Raw genomic sequence first — 19411 nt, 5'->3', positions numbered from 1 at the left:
CCGTGACATGCTTGTAATTTATTAATTAATGTGCCCGCTATGTAGTCTGCCAAGTGATGTCTCTGCGCTGCCATATAGGTTGCTAGTGGAGGTACTTGCATGGTGCCTTATACAGAGCATTTCCTCTAGGAGCAGGGCGGTCACTTCCTTCCCTTGCAGTATTTAGTTTGTACGTCCGATTCAGGCTCCACCCCGCTGACAAAGTCACATGACGCAACGTGTACGGGGGAGGAGCCTACTCGCTAGACGTCAGACCTAGTAAGGTCTTGCCTCTTACACGCTGTCAGCTGTATCTAGCCCGCACTGTCTGAAGTGCCTGCCTTTGTAAGTGCAATACTTGCTTTTTTTAATAAAAGTTTAATACTGAGAGCATTCGATCCTTCTCCCTTTCTTTTGCCTTAGTGTAATCGTGTCCTGAAGGCTGGCTCAGGGGAGGTTGGAGATTTGATGAGGAAAGGCAGGCAGTCCATTAATTTACCACTGATGCATTTATGACTCTGTATGAGTCTATCCCTGAGGTGAGCTGCTATAAGAGCACCAGTCACTGAGAGCACTGTTTTGGAGTGGTGTGAAGCACGATCTCACTGCTGTAAAACATCACAGGAAAATTGATTGGGACATTTGGAACACCCTTTCCTTGTGACTTAAGGATTTGGTTTGGGACTTTTTTCAGTTCATTTGCACTTTTGCATTATTCACTATTGAGATTTATTTCACAGTGTCATCGATTAACATTTTTTTGTGATGTTTGCATGGTTCACAATATTGATTACCACTCTAATTGATTTTATCATATTTTATCATATTTGATTGATTTATGATTTGAGTCACTTTGGCGCAGCGATATTGATTTATTTTGCATCATGTTAAGATGATGTTGCGTCCTCAACCATCTTTCTTGCCTAGAGTAGTTTTTTCTGGAATTAGGACAATGTCCTGCCTTTCATTTTCCTAGTCCACAATTGCACGGGAAAAGATCACTGCATACTCTGGATGTAGTTCTGGAGGTTAGGATTTATTTCAATTGTCAGCACAGTTCTGGAATCCTGATTTGTGCTGCCAGAAGAGCTCTGGAAAGGCAGAATTCAGGGTCAACTCTTTCTCAGAAGATTCGCCAGTTAATCATTCAAGCTTATGATTTAAAAGGGCAAAATCCCACCCTTGCTAAGGAGAGCTTCTCTACCAGGTGTGTGTGCGCATCTTTGGCTGTCTGCCATCATTGGTCAATGACTTGGTTTGCATGGCCACTACTTGATCTTTGGTTCATACATTCACAGGGTTTTACCAGGTGCATGTCAAAACTGCGGAGGATACTGCCTTTGGCCTCAGCGTATTACAAACCGCAGAGTAGGTCTCTCTTCTCTGTTGGCAGTTTTCTGTGATGGTGTCTCCCTCCCCTTGGGGGCATTGCTTTGGGACATCCCAAATAGTTATGAATATAACTGGCTCTGCGTCCTGTCATGTACGATAAAGAAAATTGGGTTTTCCTACTTACATGTAAAATCCATTTTTTGGAGTACATCATAGGACACAGAGGTCCCTCCCCTCTTTTTTGGAATTTATTGCTTGCTATAAAGCTGAGGTACTTCCTGTGTAGGAGGGGCTATAATGGGGGGGGGGGAGATTTTCTGTTTGGTCGAATTGATCTACCAGTGTCTGTTCACCTATAGGTAGTGCATAACCCAAATAGTTATGAATATAACTGACTCTGTGTCCTGTAATGTACTCCAAGAAATGGATTTTACAGGTAAGTAAGTAGAAAAATCAAATTTCTCTTACATCCTCTGACAGTCACCGCCCATCCATATTAGCCTTCACTATTGGGTAATGGTGCCCTCTGCAGGAGTAAGCTAGGCAGTTAGAAATGTTAATAAAAAACTTTTCTATACTTAGACACACCTCTAGGGGGCTGTCCCCAGCCATTATCCTGATCCAGTTACCACTGGTCCTCAGTTTTATGCTGCCTAACATAGGAGTAGGCTAGCTCTTCCTGGTCGGGGCCTAGCGTCCCGGTTTTTCTTTTTTTTTTTCTAAAAATATGTATTTTTCTTCTGAAAATAGGTTTTTATTTCTCTCACTATCACTAGTTAGTCAGGGACTTTTTCCTGGAGGACTACAAGTGACTGCAGAGCTGGGCCTCGCACTGGGTAATATAGATCCTTATGGAGTCCCAGCCGGCCAATGAGCGTCACAGGTTACTGGTGCGCCCAGGCCTCGCAACGACAGTGCCCCTTGGAATGGGGACGAGCCTGTGGAGCTGCGTCTTCGCCGAGGGTGTCTCAACTCCGGAATGCCCGCGTGTTGCTAGCATCCTTCCTTGGCTGACGGCACCCCCACTTAGGGTGGGAGGTCTCCCATATCAGAGCGGTGCCCACTTTCCTGGACTGGTAAGTACTGATACCCCCTTGTTCCTGGGGACTTTTAGGGGGGTTTGTGGGCCCACTCTTAGGGGATGGCAGGGCTGGTGGTCTCTGTGGGTTCCCCCTTCTGGCCGGCTTGGTATTATTTCCCTCCATGGCCCTGCTGAGGGCACTGTGTGGGGTACTTGTGGTACCCGGGGGGGCTCCATAGCGATTAGGGGTCTCCCTGGGGTCCCCTGTGGTGGCCAGACCGCGTGTGTGCGCTTATTTTGGCGCCGTTTTAGCGTGGCTGCCATTTTAGGTGAGGGCAGGTGACTGTGTGGGGACAGCAGCCATTTTATGTATACTGTCCTAATGCTGATCAGGCGCCATCTTGGGTAAGAACACATGCCTATTAAGGGCAAGCGGCCATCTTGCTGGTGACTTTAACTTTTCATTAGGCACCATTTTATTGTGGCTCAAGGGCTAGGCCTCTAGGGGCGTGAGGTCACTTCCTCTCTTTTCTTCCATTTTCTCACTGAGCACAGTGTGACAGTTTCTGACAATTTGGGGGGATTTTTACTAATGCCAAGGGCGGTGCAGGCTGGGGTGAGGTTCAGTGGGAACCACCGATTTAAAGGGCCAGCATCCCATTTATTTTATATTGGCTTTCTGGACTCCCAGACTAACAATTTCCCCGCAGGCCTGGTGGGGGCTTTGGGTATTCCTGAAACCACTTCAATGGTTTCCATTATCTGCTGCTCTTGGGAAAAAAAAAAAGAAAATTGCCTATGCACTCCCAGTACTTGGACTCTGAGCCTGACTTGGTTGCCATGTACGATGTCCCTCCTGAGGGGTCCCAGTACTCCGCTTCTGAGGGGAAGGAGGAGGTGGAATCTTCCTCCTCGGTAGCGCGGTAACGCGCTGCGATAGCTGCCCTCATTAGCGCCATTAAGGAAACTCTGCCTTGATGATGAGCCAACTCAGTCAAGTAAACGGGCTGCTTTTCCGGGTCCGAGTGGCCCATAAGTCAGGTCAGGTTTTTCCCTGCCCTGTGGAGTTTCACAAAATTGTGAAAGACCAGTGGCGTCGCATTAAACATATGCTGGTGGTGCCTAAGCATTTTTTTTTCCCACCGCTATCCCTTAGGAGGCCGTGGACAAACGTTGGGCGGTGTCCCCTAAAAGGACCACACTGTCTTCAGATTGAATAAATCCACCTTGATGCCAGTGGAGGACTCCCCAGTGTTCCAAGATCCATCTGATAGGTGCGCTAAGGGGCTTTCCTGCCACATTTACCTGGTAGCGGGTTCCCTGCTTAAACCTGTGTTTGCCTCGGTGCTGGCCTCTCCAGCTCTCATGGCATGGTCCAAGGTGCTTCGGAGCACCCTGGTGGCAGAGTCGGCCTCTCCGACTGCCCTTGACATGGTGGATCAGATTACCCAGACTGGGATGTACCTGTGTGACGAGGCTCCGTTAGTCGCCCGGTTGTCCGCGGTCGGGGTCACGATCCGCCACATTACTTGGTTAAAAAGCTGGTCGGCTGACCACTCTTCCAAAAAGATGGTGTCTGATGTTCCTTATGTGGAGAGTCGTCTTTTTGGGGACACTCTGGATGAGTTGATTAAGGGGCCCACGGGGGGTTAAGAGTACTCTGTTACCCCAGGTCACTAAGGGTAAGTCCTCCCTCGCTAAACGGGGGCCTTCTTTCAAAGCTCAGCGTGGGTCCTTTCGTGCCTTTGGGGCACAGGACAAGGGCAAATCCTTCTGGCCTTCCAGTGGTCGGGCAAGCCTAAGGCCGGTCAGTTTGGATCGGCAGCCCAGTCCACCTCTTCCTGAAGGGACGCCCTCACCCATCTTTGGGGTGGGGGGGGGGCGTGTGCGTTGCTTTCAGGAACCCTGGTTGTCCAGCATTCAGGACAGGTGGTTTCACGAGCTGATTCGTTCAGGGTACAAGATCGAGTTTCGATCTCGCCCCGCAGACAGGTTCTTCCCGTCCAACCTCCAGCTGACTCCCGATCGTCTCAGAGATCTCATGGGGGCGGTGCAAGATCTGCTCGCCCAAGGAGTCATTGTGCCAGTGCCTTCACGGGACAGGTTTCACGGTTTTTATTCCAACCTGTTAACGGTGCCCAGAAACAAGCTCCCAGGGTTTTCACCAAGGTTTTGGCTCCAGTGCTAGCTTTACTGCGTTTAAAGGGGTTTGCGGTCCTCGGTTACCTGGTCAACCTTTTGTTAAGGTCGAGCTCGTGAGCAACTCTGACGAGCGATCTGGCCGTGACGGTTCAAACGCTCCGGTAGTTCGGGTGGACCTTCAATTTTCAGATGTCGGCACTGACTCCTTCAGTTTGTCTTCAGTACCTGGGGATGGTCCTGGACTCGGTTCAGTCACGAGTTTTCCTTCCGAGGGAGAAACTCTGGACCCTGCGGGACGACATCAGGTCCCTCAGGGACAACGACCTCTCCTCCTTGCGGACCTGTATGTGATCTCAAGGCCAGTCCTTCCGGCCTCTGCTATGGACGGTGCTCACCATGGATGCCAGCCTGTTGGGCTGGGGTGGAGTTCTGGGCACGTTTTGTGCCCCTGGGAACGTGGTCGGCAATGGAGACCTCCTTGTCGATAAACGTCTTGAAGCTCCGAGCGATCACGCATTGTCTGTTACGTTGGTCATCTCAACTTAAGGAGTGTCCGGTTCAAGTACAGACGGACGATGCCATGGCAGTGGCTTGTATCATTCACCAAGGGGGCACCAAGAGTGCCCAAGCGGCCATGGAAGTGGCCGAGATCCTGTCTTGGGCCACATTGCACGTTCCGGCTATTTTGTTCACATTCCGGGTGTGGAAATCTGGCTGGTGGACTATCTGAGTCGCCAGACCTTGGACCAGGGAGAATTGTCCCTGAGTCCGGAGGTGTTTCGCCTCCTGTGTGCCCGGTGGGGGACTCCGGACGTGGATCTGTTCGCGTCCTGTCTTGACAATAGGGGGGAAAGTTTGTGGACGGACTTCGCGGTCCTCTGACGGATGCGTTAGTGGTGCCTTGGCACCGGTATCGGCTGATGTATGCTTTCCCTCCGATTCGACTGTTCAAGTTCCTCCGCAGGTTGGCGTCGGAACAGATGCCAGTCATTCTTGTGGCCTCAGACTGGCCACGTCGGTCCTGGTACGCGGACGTCGTTCAGATGGTCGTCGAGCCTCCCTGACGGCTCTGCTGAGAGAAGGTCTTCTTTCTCAAGGGCTGATCTTCCATCTTGTCTCTAGCTTTAACGTCATGGCTGTTAAAAGCCTGGTCTTGAGAGATAGGTTTCCTCCGAATGCGGTCATCCCTACCTTATTGAAGGCTCGTAAAGCTACTTCTAGAACGGTTTCTCATCGCACCTGGACAGCGTATATTGCTTGGTGTGAGTCGCATGGTTTCCATCCTCTCTCTCGGCGAAGGTTTTGGCCTTACTGCAGGAAGAGGTGGTTCGGCGTTTGGTGCTGACCATAATCGAGGGTCAGTTGTCTACCTTGGCCCTCTTTTTCCAGCGTCCCTTGGAGTATAAATCTTTGATTCGCACTTTCATTCCAGGGGTGCGGCTTATGGTTCCCCCGAGGAAGGCTCCCTTGCTTCCCTGGACCTAAATTGGCTGTTGTCTGTGTTACCATGACCTCCCTTTGTGACTATCAGAGGTATTCCTCTGCCTGTGTTGGCCCAGTATGTTGCCTTTCTGGGGGCTATCACGCCAGTTCGCAGGGTGTCTGAATTGACGGCTTTGTCTTGCCGTTCTCATTCTCTTTTATTCCCAAGGTGGTTTCTTCATTCCACCTCAACGAGGATATCGTGTTGACTTCGCTTTGTGTGAAGCCCAAGCATCCCAAGGAGGTGGCTGGAATTCCTTGGATGTAGTCCGGGCGGTCAGGGTTTACCTCTCTGCCACAGAATCTTTTTGGCAGTCTGATTCCCTGTTTGTTCTTCCTGAAGGACCTCGGAAGGGCTCGGCCGCGTCCGCGGCAGCCATTTCTAAGTGGATCAGACAGATAATTTTTCAGGCCTATTTTTTCAAGGGTCAGGTTCCTCCTTTCCCTCTACAGGGCCATTCTACTGGAGCAGTCAGCGCCTCTTGGGTCTTTCGCCATCAGGCCTCTGTGGCTCAGGCGTGCAAAGCGGCGACCTGGTCGTCTGTGCACTCTTTCACAAAATTCTACAGATTTAATGTATTGGCATCCTTGGATGCTTCCTTTGGCCGCTAAGTTTTGAGTGCGGCGGTTGTTTGCAGAGACATTTTTTTTTCTGTCTCTTGGGGTGTTTTTTCGTTACCTTTTCCGTTGGTTGTGTCTTCCCACCCCTCACAGCTGCACTGCTTTGGGACATCCCAATAGTGAGTCCTCTGACAGTTGCCACCCATCCATATTAGCCTTCACTATTGGGTAATGGCGCCCTCTGCAGGAGTAAGCTAGGCAGTTAGAAATGTTTATAAAAAACTTTTCTTTACTTAGATACACCTCTAGGGGGCCAAGTAAAGAAAAGTTTTTTATTAACGTTTCTAACTGCCTAGCTTACTCTGCAGAGGGCGCCATTACCCAATAGTGAAGGCTAATATGGATGGGTGGCAACTGTCAGAGGACTCAGAGAAAATAATTTTACGGTACATTCTTACAAAAATTCTATTTTTTTGAAGGCACCTAAAGCTCTTGAACAATACCTGAATCAAACTAACTTTCACTGAAAATTTCATTCAATTAATGTTATATATTAACATATATTTCAGAGGAAAGTACGCATGATCCACTGCTCATATACATAATCCTTTGACTAGTCCAGACAAAGGCGGTGTTTTTAATAAATCCCCAACCCCTTAGACCACTTTTACACTATGCATGGTGTTAAGGCAACATGTTACCTTGCGTTTAGGTGTGCTGGGTCAAGGCAGACCATTTATAATGAATGGTCTGGTGCAGTGGCGTAACTAGAACCTTTAGGGCCCCGATGCAAGAAACCATAAAGGGCCCCCCGTACGGGGCACTTCCCTCCCAGCCTGGTGGCGGAACGCCAGTGCCAGTCGCAAGTGCAATGTTTGTGCCCCCTTTCAATGCAGACTGACCACAGCGTTCCCCCTTTCAATGCAGAGTGACCACAGCGTTCCCCCTTTCAATGCAGAGTGACCACAGCGTTCCCCCTTTCAATGCAGAGTGACCACAGCGTTCCCCCTTTCAATGCAGTGTGACCACAGTGTGCCCCCTTTCAATGCAGACTGACCACAGCGTGCCCCCATCAATGCAGATTGACCACAGTGTGCCCCCTTTCAATGAAGACTGACCACAGCATGCCCCCTTTCAATGCAGACTGACCACGGTATGCCCCCTTTCAATGCAGACTGACCACAGCGTGCCCCCATCAATGCAGGGTGACCACAGCGTGTCCCCCTTCAATGCAGACTGACCACAGCGTGCCCCCTTTCAATGCATACTGACCACAGCGTGCCCCCTTTCAATGCAGACTGACCACAGCGTGCCCCCTTTCAATGCAGACTGACCACAGCATTGCCCCTTTCAATGCAGACTGACTACTGCGTGCCCCCTTTCAATGCAGACTGACCCCAGCGTGCCCCCTTTCAATGCAGACTGACCACAGCGTGACCCCTTTCAATGCAGAAAGCCAGTGCACTTACCTTCAGCGGCGGCTTCTCCTCAAGTCCTCCCGTCTCCTCCTCGACCAATGGCATGTGTTTGCCTTTCGGCCAATCAGGAAGCGGTCTTGGACCGGCTTCCTGATTGGCTAGGAGAAGGATCTGTCTGACAATAGTGAATTTTCATTCGCTATTGTCACACAAATTGGTGGGCTCGGGGCGCACTGCTCTGCATCCCGGGTCCACCCTTTTCTGAAGCTTTTCTGTGACTCACACTGTCAGGACGGAGCCATATTAAAGATTATGTTGTAGGCATAAAATAAACGAAAAAAAGCCAGGGTTCTATGCAAACAAGATTACCTATGTGGAAGGCAGGATATATCTACTCACTGAACACCAGCCTACCTTTCCTACAAGTTCCCCAGCTGGTCCAATGCAATTTTTTTCCCCACACAGACCATTAGGTAACATATACTGTACACACACACACATCATTGGTAACAGTTGTCTATTGTTATTGTTATGCAATTTAAAATACTTTATAATTTTCTTTTAAACCTTATTTGGGTATAAAACCATACCTGTGTGAAAGAAAAAAAAAAAACAATATAGTGTTTAACTTATGTCATCTAGGAAATGGGTGTAAAGCTGTTGTAAAGTTGTATAAGGGCCCTTTTCTTCTCTGATCAGTTTTTGATGGGTTTTTGGTATTTAGAAAGCGGAACAATATGCATGAAAATGTATTACTTTAAATCCTATGGAACTCTTCACACCAATGTGCTGCGGGTGCTGTACATTTTTAAAAGTCCTGCATGCTGCATTTTTGGTGCATGTTCAAAAAATGCACCACATTTTTTGATTGCATGTCCATATTTCACAGGTGCATGATTGGAGTCCAGCAACCAGAAAATGCACCAAAAATGCATCAAAAATACATGTGTTTTTTTACCATGTTGTTTTTCAATGGAGCAGTGTGAAAAAGCTTCAACGCCTTAACAGAAAATACATTTTCTTTTTCAAATATGTAGTATATCAATAGAAATGGCAGAATTACAGTCCTTTCCACTTCAGTGTCATTATTGTTAGTCTTACATTAGTTTCTCCCTTTCAATAGAGAGACCCTACTCTAGCAAAACAATTATTCAGTTCCCTGTTTTCTTCAATTCTGGAAGAAATAGAGATCAGTAGTAGCTCATCCCACCTGAGCAACATCGTTACAAAACTGCGTAGTCAGTTCAACCACTTCTTGAGCAGCACGGTGTCCTACTTCCCACCTTTCATTGCCTGCGTCCAGGTAAGCATAACAGATTTATGCCATTCCACAAATTGATTACCTCTATAAACTGATTATTGCTGGGACACGTTAAATATTCTGATTTTATGGAATTAGCAGGGATGATTTTGGACATAATAGTTTTTTTTTTTTTTTTTTGCCATTTGTTAGGTGCACTCAGTTTTACAGCTCAATATACACTCTCCGGCCACTTTTTTTTTTTTTTTTTTTTAACAGAACAGTGTTTGTCTAGTTGTCTGTGTGTATGAATTCATGTGTTTTTCAAGAATAAAGACATTGGTATTTTTTAAATTAGGAGCTGTCACTATTCATTACATTAAATGATGTTTTTCCTTCCTGGGTAATGTTTTTTTTGGGATAGCCAATACTGGCTAAGCAAAGGAGGGGTTGAGTCCCTATCTATTTGTTCTTAGGTTTGCAATTGTGTGTAAGTTGTGGAGGGCTCCCCCTCCAGATCAAATGTTTGTATAATACAGACCTAGTAGGATTGGATATGGGTTCTTTTTTCCTATCCCACTTTATTAGTTACACCTGTTCAATTGCTTGGTAACACAAATTGATAATCAGCCAGTTACATGGCAGCAACTGAATGCATTTAGGCATTTAGACGTAATGAAGACGACTTGTTGAAGTTCAAACCGAGCATCAGAATGGGGAAGAAATGGGATTCAAGTGACCTTGAACATGGCATGATTGTTGGTGCCAGATGGACTGGTCTGAGTATTTAAAAAACTGCTGATCTATTGGGATTTTCATACTCAACCATCTCTAGGTGTGATGGTATTCACCGTCACTGGAGGTGAGGAGCAGATCATTAATGGTTTGAATTGCTTCAGATGAGACAGTAATATTTGTCAGCAATATCTTCATATAGAACTATAAAGATTTATTTCCACTTTACACTGGGAGACTTAGACTGTTATAGACCATTGCCATGAAGTCTGACTTCTAGATAATGTGTATTCTGTGTGCTTGGCTGTGAGAGAGACACACAGACTGTCATTGGCAGACTTCCCTATTGTTTGTGTATTGGGAGGGAATGTGGATTGTGTCTGTCCCATTGTTAAATGTTAATGACCTCACATTGTTCTGTCCAGATGGCTAGATAATTTGTTTAGGTTAATTGTGTTCCTGTATACACTTTCATCTGCATATGATAGTGTAATCAGAGGGGAGGGTTTGCGTACACTGTATGGGTGTTTTCATTGGATTGTGAATGTCATGTCCTGTCTCCAGTCCACCTGGGCAGTAACCTTGTGGGGGAAAACTGTATAAAAGAGCAGCTGTACCATTAATGTTTGAGTTATACTTCACCCTCAATCTAGAGTCCTGTCTCTCATTGGGGGAATATGCTACAAGGGATTATGTCCTTCATACTCCCTTGGATAATCACTAAGCTCTTGTAAGAGCTTGTTCCTGCTGCACTCTCTGGGGAAAGAGAGGTTCACCCACTGGAACCTGGAGCCTTGTCGTACGTCCAGGGTGGGTAGGAGACGCCGAGACCCTAACCATGCTGCAGCGGTTCGTTGGGTCTGGCGTGGTTATGGTGTCTGGTGGAGTGCTTGGAGCTCTTGGGAAGCACTAGGTGCATCCCTCATCGGAGGTACCAGGTTGGGGTGCAGGTTGATCCGTTACACTAGGGTTTACAGAGAATGGTCCAAAAAAGAGAAATTATCCAGTGAGCTGCAGTTGTGTGGATGAAAATGCCTTGTTGGGGTTAGAGGAGAAAAGGCAGACTGGTTTGAGATGATAGAATGGCAACGGGAACTCAAGTAACCACTCGTTTACAACCAAGGTATGCAGAATACAATCTCTGAACAAACCTTGAAAGATGGGCTACAGCAGCAGAAGACCAAACTGAGTGTTACTCCTGTCAGGAAAGTAAAGGAAACTGGAGTCCCAAACTCACAGGCTCACCAAAATTAGATAACAGAAGATTAGAAAAACGTTGCCTGGTCTGATGTGTCTTAATTCCAGCTGCGACATTCAGACATTCAGATGGTAGCGTCAGAATTAAACAACATGAAAGCATGGATCCAATCTGCCTTGTATCAACTGTTCAGGCTGGTGTTGGTGGTGTAATGGTGTAGGGGATATTTTCTTGGCACACTTTGGGCCCCTTAGTACCAATTGAGCATCATTTAAATGCCACAGCCTACCTGAGTATTGTTGCTGACCATGTCCTTCCCTTTATGACTTCAGTGTACCGTCTTGTGATGGCTTCTTCCAGCAGGATAATGCACCATGTCACAAAGCTCAAATCTTCTGAAACTGGTTTCTTGAACATGACAATGAGTTAACTGTATTCCAGTGGCCTCCACAGTCAACAAATCTCAACCCAATAGAGTACCTTTGGGATGTGATGGAATGGGAGATTGGCATCCTGGATGTGCATCCGAAAAATCTGCAGCAACTGCGTGATTCTATCATGTCAATATGGGCCAAAATTTCTGAGGAATGTTTCCAACACCTTGTTGTAACTATGCCACGAAGAATTAAGGCAGTTCTGAAGCAAAAATGGGCTTAGCATGGTACTAGCAAGGTGTACCTAATAAAGTGCCCAGTGAGTGTATTTAGCATGTTTTTACTTAACGCAGAGATTGATTTACTAAAAGATGAGAGTGCAAAATCTGGTGCAGCTCTGCAATGAAACCAGTCAGCTTCTAGGTTTTTTGTCAAAGCTTAGATGATCAAGCTGAGGTTAGAAGTTGATTGGCTGCCATGCACAGCTGTAGCAGACTGCACACTCCAGTTTTAGTAAGGCCCCTTTCACACGAGCTGTCTGATCAGGTCTGCCTGTCAGTTTCTTAGGCGGACCTGATCAGACCTTCCAGTCTCTTCAATGGAGCGGTGGATGTCAGCAGACACATATCCACTGACACCTGCTATCATCCGATCTGATCCTGTCTGCCAAAAACATGGATGGTGGTCCTAAAAAATAGGAAAGGTTGAGTTGATAGGCCGAGGTCTGTCAATCTCAAGCAAAGGAACCAACTAAGGGCACTCCAGACTGTAAGTAAGTATAACATTGATAAATTTTATTAGGCACGTATGCCTGAGAGAATAAAGTGAATTAAATCATGACAAATCAGGGTGGCAAAGGAGACATTGAAAAACAATAGAATAAAACCATTAAAATACACACAGGCACATGTATAGTTGGGACTCACCGAACCAAATGTTATCACAAAACCAGACAGGCATCAGCTTACCAAGTAGGCTGATTGCCATGTATGGTGGTGTGAGAGGACCTCATGAAAAATAACCTATGAGCTCATGATCCTATTAGATGGTAGGCTGAAATCAGGATGTAGGCACAATATAGTACAAGAAAATATAACTGAATTGGAAGAAAGATGCTGGTATTAAGTACTAAAACAGACGAAGTTCGTGCTGGTTGAAAATAAACAGGTATGCGGAGCAATATTAGTCCATAGCCTAGAAGTCCCTCAGTAGCAATGTAATTAAATTAAGGAGTACACAGTTCCAATTGAGGGCTTCAAGGGCATGACGGTGATGATGATGTGGATCAGGTAAACCGTTTAGATAACCAGGTCCTGTGTTCAGCGAATTACCATAAATATATGTCCACCAGCTAGCGGAGAGGCCGTACTACTCATAGAGTTGGAACCGGATCATCGGAATAGCAAGTGCCGAGTCGGTAGTTACCTGGAGTGATGGTAGCTGGATGGATGGGATTAAATCATAAAATTGGATCAGGCAGGGAGCTAATGTAGATCGGTGGTGGAGTCCCGTTGCCCAGTTGGTCAGGTCCCGAGATACCGTCCTTCGGGCGTTCTACCCAAGCGGTGAGCTATATCGGCGGCTGTGGTATGGACTTCCAGGTCGGAGGTGACCGGCTGGCGTCACATCCGGTTTAGGGATCTGCCGGGTGCCTGCAGGGGAACAGCCCAATAGTGAATAGACAGGGGATCCTGTATTGGGGGGCAATCGATCACCCGATGTGCAGTGGGCTTCCCATTAGGGCTCCTGATTAGGCCAATTTTGGAACACAAAACCCTTGCTTTTTTCATGGATGGTGGTCCTATTCCCCATACGTCTGGCGGATAAGGTGGAAACGGACAGGCGGTCTATTTCTTTTCGATTGTCCCATAGAGGATAGTGAGACTTTGTCCGTGTCCGCTCTGCATACAGAAGTGGACATGGACCTGTCATCCACCTGTTCAGCAGGGTTCAGTGGAGAGATCTCCCGCTTAGCAAGCGGATTCTGCTTAACAGGGGCGCCCATGTAAAAGGTACCTTATTCAACCCCTATAGTGATATCTTTAACCCTTGGCATCAGCTCCCGCTGGCCATTTAAGGGCTTTAGAATGCCGGGAGGCGGAGAAGGGCTTATGGCAATGTGACCGCTGTGATTAGCTGTCATGGCGGTCACATGATCGGAAAAATCCCGATCTCAAGCAGCGATCAGGGGCCTTCTGTTAGCCGCCGGTCTCTGTGCCGCTGTGAGGCTGCAAATTTGCATGCAGTCAGCGCCAATAGGTTAAAGCCTCATTTACATGGCTAATCAAGGCTGTACACCACCAAGAATCAGTGTAAATCTGCAGCAGGTATTCAGTGATGTTTGCGATTGGCTACAAAAAAATCAATGACGGTCTGAAAGGAGCCGTGGCTTTTGACATGTAAACGTACATATGAGCGGTTACATGGGATTAGAGACACTTTCTGTCATCAATCTCATTTCACTGCTTGGATGTGCAGTTACATGCGAACAGTGTCGGCGGTCAGCCTGTCATTGATTTTTATAGACTGCTAGCCATGGCTGATTGCAAACACCTGTGAAAAGCCGCTGCAGATTTAGGCTCCATTCACACTTGTGTGACTTGTCATGCGACTTGGACACAAAGTCACATGACAAGTTGTAGCCCATGTTTTTCAATGGAATCTGTTCAAATCTTTGTGACTTAAAAAAGGTTCCTGCACTACTTTGATGCAACTTTCATTCAACTTAGGTGCTTTAGACTGCATTGTAAAGTCTGGAAAGTCTCATGAAAGCTGCATTCTAATGTTAATTGTTATGCAACAGTCAAAGCCAAAGTCAAGAGCCAATGTTGCAATGGAAATCGCACAACTTTGAAGTCGCACAAGTGTGAATGGAGCCCTATGCTGATTCTTAATTGAGAATGGCTTTGATCAACAGTGTAAATAAAGCCTGATATTTAACAGAACATTTAGAAGTGATATTGATATAAATTAACCTTTAATGTTTTCTTACTGAAAAAACATAAATTTGATAAACCGTAGCATAGATCTCAAAGGGATATAAAGATTTGCCAATACCATATGGTTCCTCTGCTTTCATAAAAAAAAACTGCTTTGGGCATCTTAAGTGCGTTTTCATGTATATAAATATATGTTTTTTAGTATGTGTGGGCAAGTTGAAAAAAAAAATAAAATTGTTCCAGCAACAAAAGAGTTAAGGCTCTTTCATATTTGAACATGTTCTTTTCCTCTTTTACACAAGGGAAAATATACCTGAACTGCCATCTATTGTTAAGCTGGCCATAGACCTCTCACTTTTCAGACAATTCCTGTTGAATTAGCTGAAATTCAACTCAATCACCATCTGCCTCAAAAAAAAGTCAGTTTGAAAGAGCGGAGTGTATGGGTGCTTCTGCTGGCTGAATACAATAACCAGTACTCTAGGTTCCTCTGTCTGTGGTGTTTATTGTTGATGGGATAATAGATTTTTTTTTCTTGTTCAGTCCTAGGGGGTGAACATGTATGGCTAACCTTAGCTATTCACATTACATAAATGTGAGTATTTGCAATCCAGGCATTGTGCTGACATTCTTCAGATACCAGTGTGCAGAGCCCCAGTGAGTTGCAATGATATTTTGATGTTTTTTTTTTTTTTTCCTTTACCTATTCTTCTTTTGGGAAAGTGAAACTTTAGCCTGTGAAATAAAAACCATCTGCTTCAAGTGTTTTTTTTATGGTGCTAGTATTTTTGTTTACTTTTGAATAAGGCAAAATTTTCCCCTGCAGAATATGTGTTATCATCACGTTGAACTCCTTGATCTGAACCCAGCAAGTGTAAGCACAAGTAGTATAGAAAGCCTACAGCAGCCACTGGGTATCCTGCTGCTGGAAAAAGGACTGCAGCACCTGCAGCCACCAGGGGAGCCTCCTGCAAAGAAGATGCGGGGCAGGACTGAGCTTCCTTCTGATGTCATCAGATGGCTACAGCTTGCAAGGTATGCAGTACAAAAAAAAAAACACAGTTGTCGTTTATTTATTTATTTTTTTGTAATGTACATTTACAGATCAAAGTAAATATATTAATATCCTAGGTAATTTTGTCTTCACATATGATGCAAAAGTACATAACCCAATAATTCCTTCAGTGAAAATTCCTTTAATAACAGTCATTAGATCCAGAACTATGGATAGTTAAAGCAGAGTTCCACCCTAAAAAAAAAAAAAAAAAATTCACCTTCTGCTAGCTTACACAAACCTAAAAAAGAATTGGATAATTAAATTTTGTTTTTGTTTCACTTACCTTGTTTTTAATGAAAATATACTTACCTTCCTTCTTCCTCCTCCCTCTGTGGACACGGCCACCGACGTCACTTCCTCCTTGCATTGACTCCTGGGAGATGCAGGGCATTCTGGGACTCCGACGTCAGAGGATGCTCCGGCTTCAGCTGCCCACACCTGAGATGGCAGCACTCGACAAGACATTTTCAAGGCAAGTATTTCTTCTAAAAGGTAAGTGAAACAGGGGATAGTTCAGAGGCTATCGTTTTGCTTAAATGCACTAGCCCTGACTGTCCCGGGGGTATTTTTAGGTAATTTTTTTTTTTTTTTTTTGCCCGGAACTCCGCTTTAAGGGTCTATGCAAATCTAGAGTCCAATTTGGCCTGCCAGCTCCTGCCTCCTTAGTCCTTTTTTTGGTCTGTCAAGCTGCCCATTATGTGTAAAGTCCAATATGGAGGAGGAAAGTTTAAAGGGTCCTAATGTGATAATAAAACCTACAGTTGTTTTTTTTTTTTTTTAAATAACAAACATGTTCTACTTACCTGCTCTGTACAATAGTTTTGCACAGAACAGCCCGATCTTCCTCTTCTCTGGTACCCCACCAGTGTTCTGGGCTTTTCCCCAACTTTGGAGTGCCCCCATAGCAAGCCGCTTGCTATAGGTGCACTCAAGAGTTTTCGCTCTCAAGCCACCTCTGTGTGTCTAGGGGATACACAGAGCGTAGCTCAGTCCCGCCCTTTACTCCCTCCTCCCTGGCTGTGATTGACAGCAATGGGAGCCAATGGCTCCCACTGCTGTGTCTCAGCCAATGAGGAGGCAAAGACCCGTGAAAGCAATGGCTCTCCTGCACATCGCTGGATTGTGATTGGCCTGTATGTAATTTCTATACCGCTGGGTCTAATGCTATTTCTGACCTTCATTTTTCACCTATTGCTTATGTATTTTTTTATTGTTACATGCTACATTGAAATTGGCTAGGGTTGTGACTGGTTTACTTTTATTTATCTGTTGTAAAATGCTATCTTCTCTCAAAATTGAGAACAGAGATGTGGGAAGGAGACAAACACTTTGCTCTTTAATGGAAAGGTCCACATTTCTTTCAAAAGGAATACCATTTAAAAGATATCGGCGTATTGGAACATAGCTCACCGCGCAGTAAAGTGCCTCTCAGCTCTTTGGGAGCTATGCTTCTACATTAGATCACTAGATGTGCTTCACATTAACAACACATAAAAACTTAAAAAAAAAAATAAAAAATCTTAATTGTGTAGTGCTCATTTCAAAAGATTGTATCATGGTTTAAAACATTTTAGGTTGTGTAATAATAAAGATCCTAGCCTTTTGGGGGCTTGAAAAGGTTCGGACACATTAAAGAGGTGGCAATTTTAGAAGAAGATTAGATCAAAGGGGGTCCTGGTGGATACATAAAGCGAGAACATTAGTTCCCCAGAGGTCTCAATATAGACTTTGATTTAAATTTCTTCATTAGTATTACATAATATTTATTGATTCTGTATTCTCCTTAAGGATAAGTCCACCTTTCTGAACATGTTACACCATATACTCGCTGCCACAATTCAAAGAGAGCACGCGCATGCGGGGCTCAGCCCACACAGCCTCGTCATTGATTTACAGATCCTTGTGAATCAATGAACTACAGGTACCCGACACCCTTTGCAGCTGTCGGCTTGTAGTTCTCAATGAGCTACCATGGCGCTGTTGAGTACTGTGGTAGTTCTTTGATTTTTCTGATCAGTGTAAAACTGCCTGCCCATACGATGTATGGACAGACAGCTTACACTGACAAATACAAAAGGAAATATTATCAGCGTAATCAAAAATGATAAGTTAAATTACATAAATACCTATGGCAGCATGCATTCAGTGCTAACACTTCACACCAATAATGCCGAAATTAATCAATAATGCAGCGCCAAAGTGCTAATAAATTGAACCGTGAAAATAAGAATGTGAGAAATGACGGAAACAATAAATGTGGAAAACCTTACATACATAAAATCCTCTATATCATGAATAACAAAATTATAAAATTATAATCACACTTCAAATTATAAAATTAATAGTGCATCAAACAATGATGCATCAAAAATAAGTGCATCAAGATTAGTGCCTAAAATAATATCTAAGTGAAACAACCCCAATATAGATGCTCCTATAAATACAGTGCTCAGAAAACTGGTGCTCCAAAAAAAGTCCCAAATATAAATAATCCAATCGTGCTGTGCTTAGAGAACAGATGTTGGTGCTTTACTTCACTCCTTCAGTGCTCTTGTGTAAAAGTGCTTACTAACAGCTCACCTCATTCATAGACTCATATGTTATAATGAGTCATGAGTCACACGCACATTGGTAACAATGGACTTGAATCAGAAAAGATGGATCTGGACCTCCCTTCCTTCCAAGACTCCAATTACAGGTACAGGATAACAGAGACCCGTTCACATAGAGGCAGAGAAAAGGACAATCTAGTGCTCTCTGATTAAAATTTATTAATAAACAAGAAGACAGCGTGGTAACTCACATGAGTAGCACCTAAGCAGTGCGGGCTATGCAGGCTCATCAGCTGGGGACAGATCCGACCGGCCTGGATGTGACGTGTACGAGTAGGCTCCTCCCCCTTTTGCAGCCAGCCCTGCATCCGTCTGAGATCCCCTTCACATGGCTCACTTTCATGGTTAGCCCAACAGTTATACCGGAGGACTCCTTGCATGGCTTCTCTCACTACGAAAGGCTGCGGAGCACCCTCCTCCTGAGAACCGTGAGTTGGGCATTGTCCGCATATTTCCCCTTCATTTAAACCCAATTCACCCCGGCTGCCCATGCCTGTTATTGCAACCAAGCAGAACACCCTGTTCCACACTCTCTCCCTCACCATGTCCCTTCATATGTTCCCCTGTTGCTTCACCATGGAACTTTGGCAGTCTCGAGCGTCTCACCCCCTGATGGCAAGGCCCCCCGGTTTTGACTCTCTCCCTTACCTCCCCAACTACTCGACCTCATACCCACTCTCAGGGACCCAATACCCCATACTGTTGTGTGCTCTACATTAGTTGAAAGCCCCCAGGACTCACACAGTCGCCCTGGAACTATGCGATTCCGTCATTCTTGGTTTTTCCTGGTGGTTCAAGTTTTGTTTCCCAGGCCATCCTCTGCCCTCCTGGTCGCAGCGGGCAGTAATTTGTTCATTTTGTCACACTGGTTCAGTGACAATAAGGACAACTTTTTCTTTATTGATTTTATTGTATTTTTGACATGGCTACAGAACTCTTTTGACTGTTTTTACAGACTGCGTCTCCTTTTGGGTGACACAGTGTTTGCCCTCATTTTATATATAGTTCATGTATGCATGATGCTATCCAATCTTGGGTTATCCCATCTGGGTAGATGTATCAATATTGGTAGAAACCCATGTCACAGGCCAGCTGCAAATGGCACTTAAAAAAACCCTGTGTCGGCTGGTTATATCAAGCTCTGTACAAGCCCTATACACCTCCATCTCTCGTGGTGTGGCCATATTAATTGCCAAAACGGGGCAGTTTCAGCTCCATACACTGCAGTCGGACTCTCAGGACCGATTTCTATATTTGCATGTCATCATCGGTGGTATGGAACCCCTACTTTTAGCAATTTACATTCCCCCACCGTTCCAAT

At 45.3% G+C, this 19411-nt stretch overlaps 1 protein-coding gene across 1 annotated transcript in view; it reads left to right on the top strand.

Moving 5' to 3' along the window:
• Window positions 1-19411, top strand: part of PRKDC (protein kinase, DNA-activated, catalytic subunit) — a 1165045-nt gene that overhangs the window by 748564 nt on the left and 397070 nt on the right. The window contains exons 62-63 of the mRNA XM_082258689.1: window positions 9059-9238; window positions 15248-15456. Of these exons, the coding sequence (XP_082114815.1) occupies window positions 9059-9238; window positions 15248-15456 (389 nt within the window). The remainder of the gene's footprint in view (window positions 1-9058; window positions 9239-15247; window positions 15457-19411) is intronic.

This window comes from Pelophylax lessonae, assembly GCF_965119305.1.
Source record: "Pelophylax lessonae genome assembly, chromosome: 5".
Classification (NCBI taxonomy): domain Eukaryota; kingdom Metazoa; phylum Chordata; class Amphibia; order Anura; family Ranidae; genus Pelophylax; species Pelophylax lessonae.
Note: the sequence above shows the minus strand (reverse complement) of the source record. Positions and strands in the feature narration are given on the sequence as shown.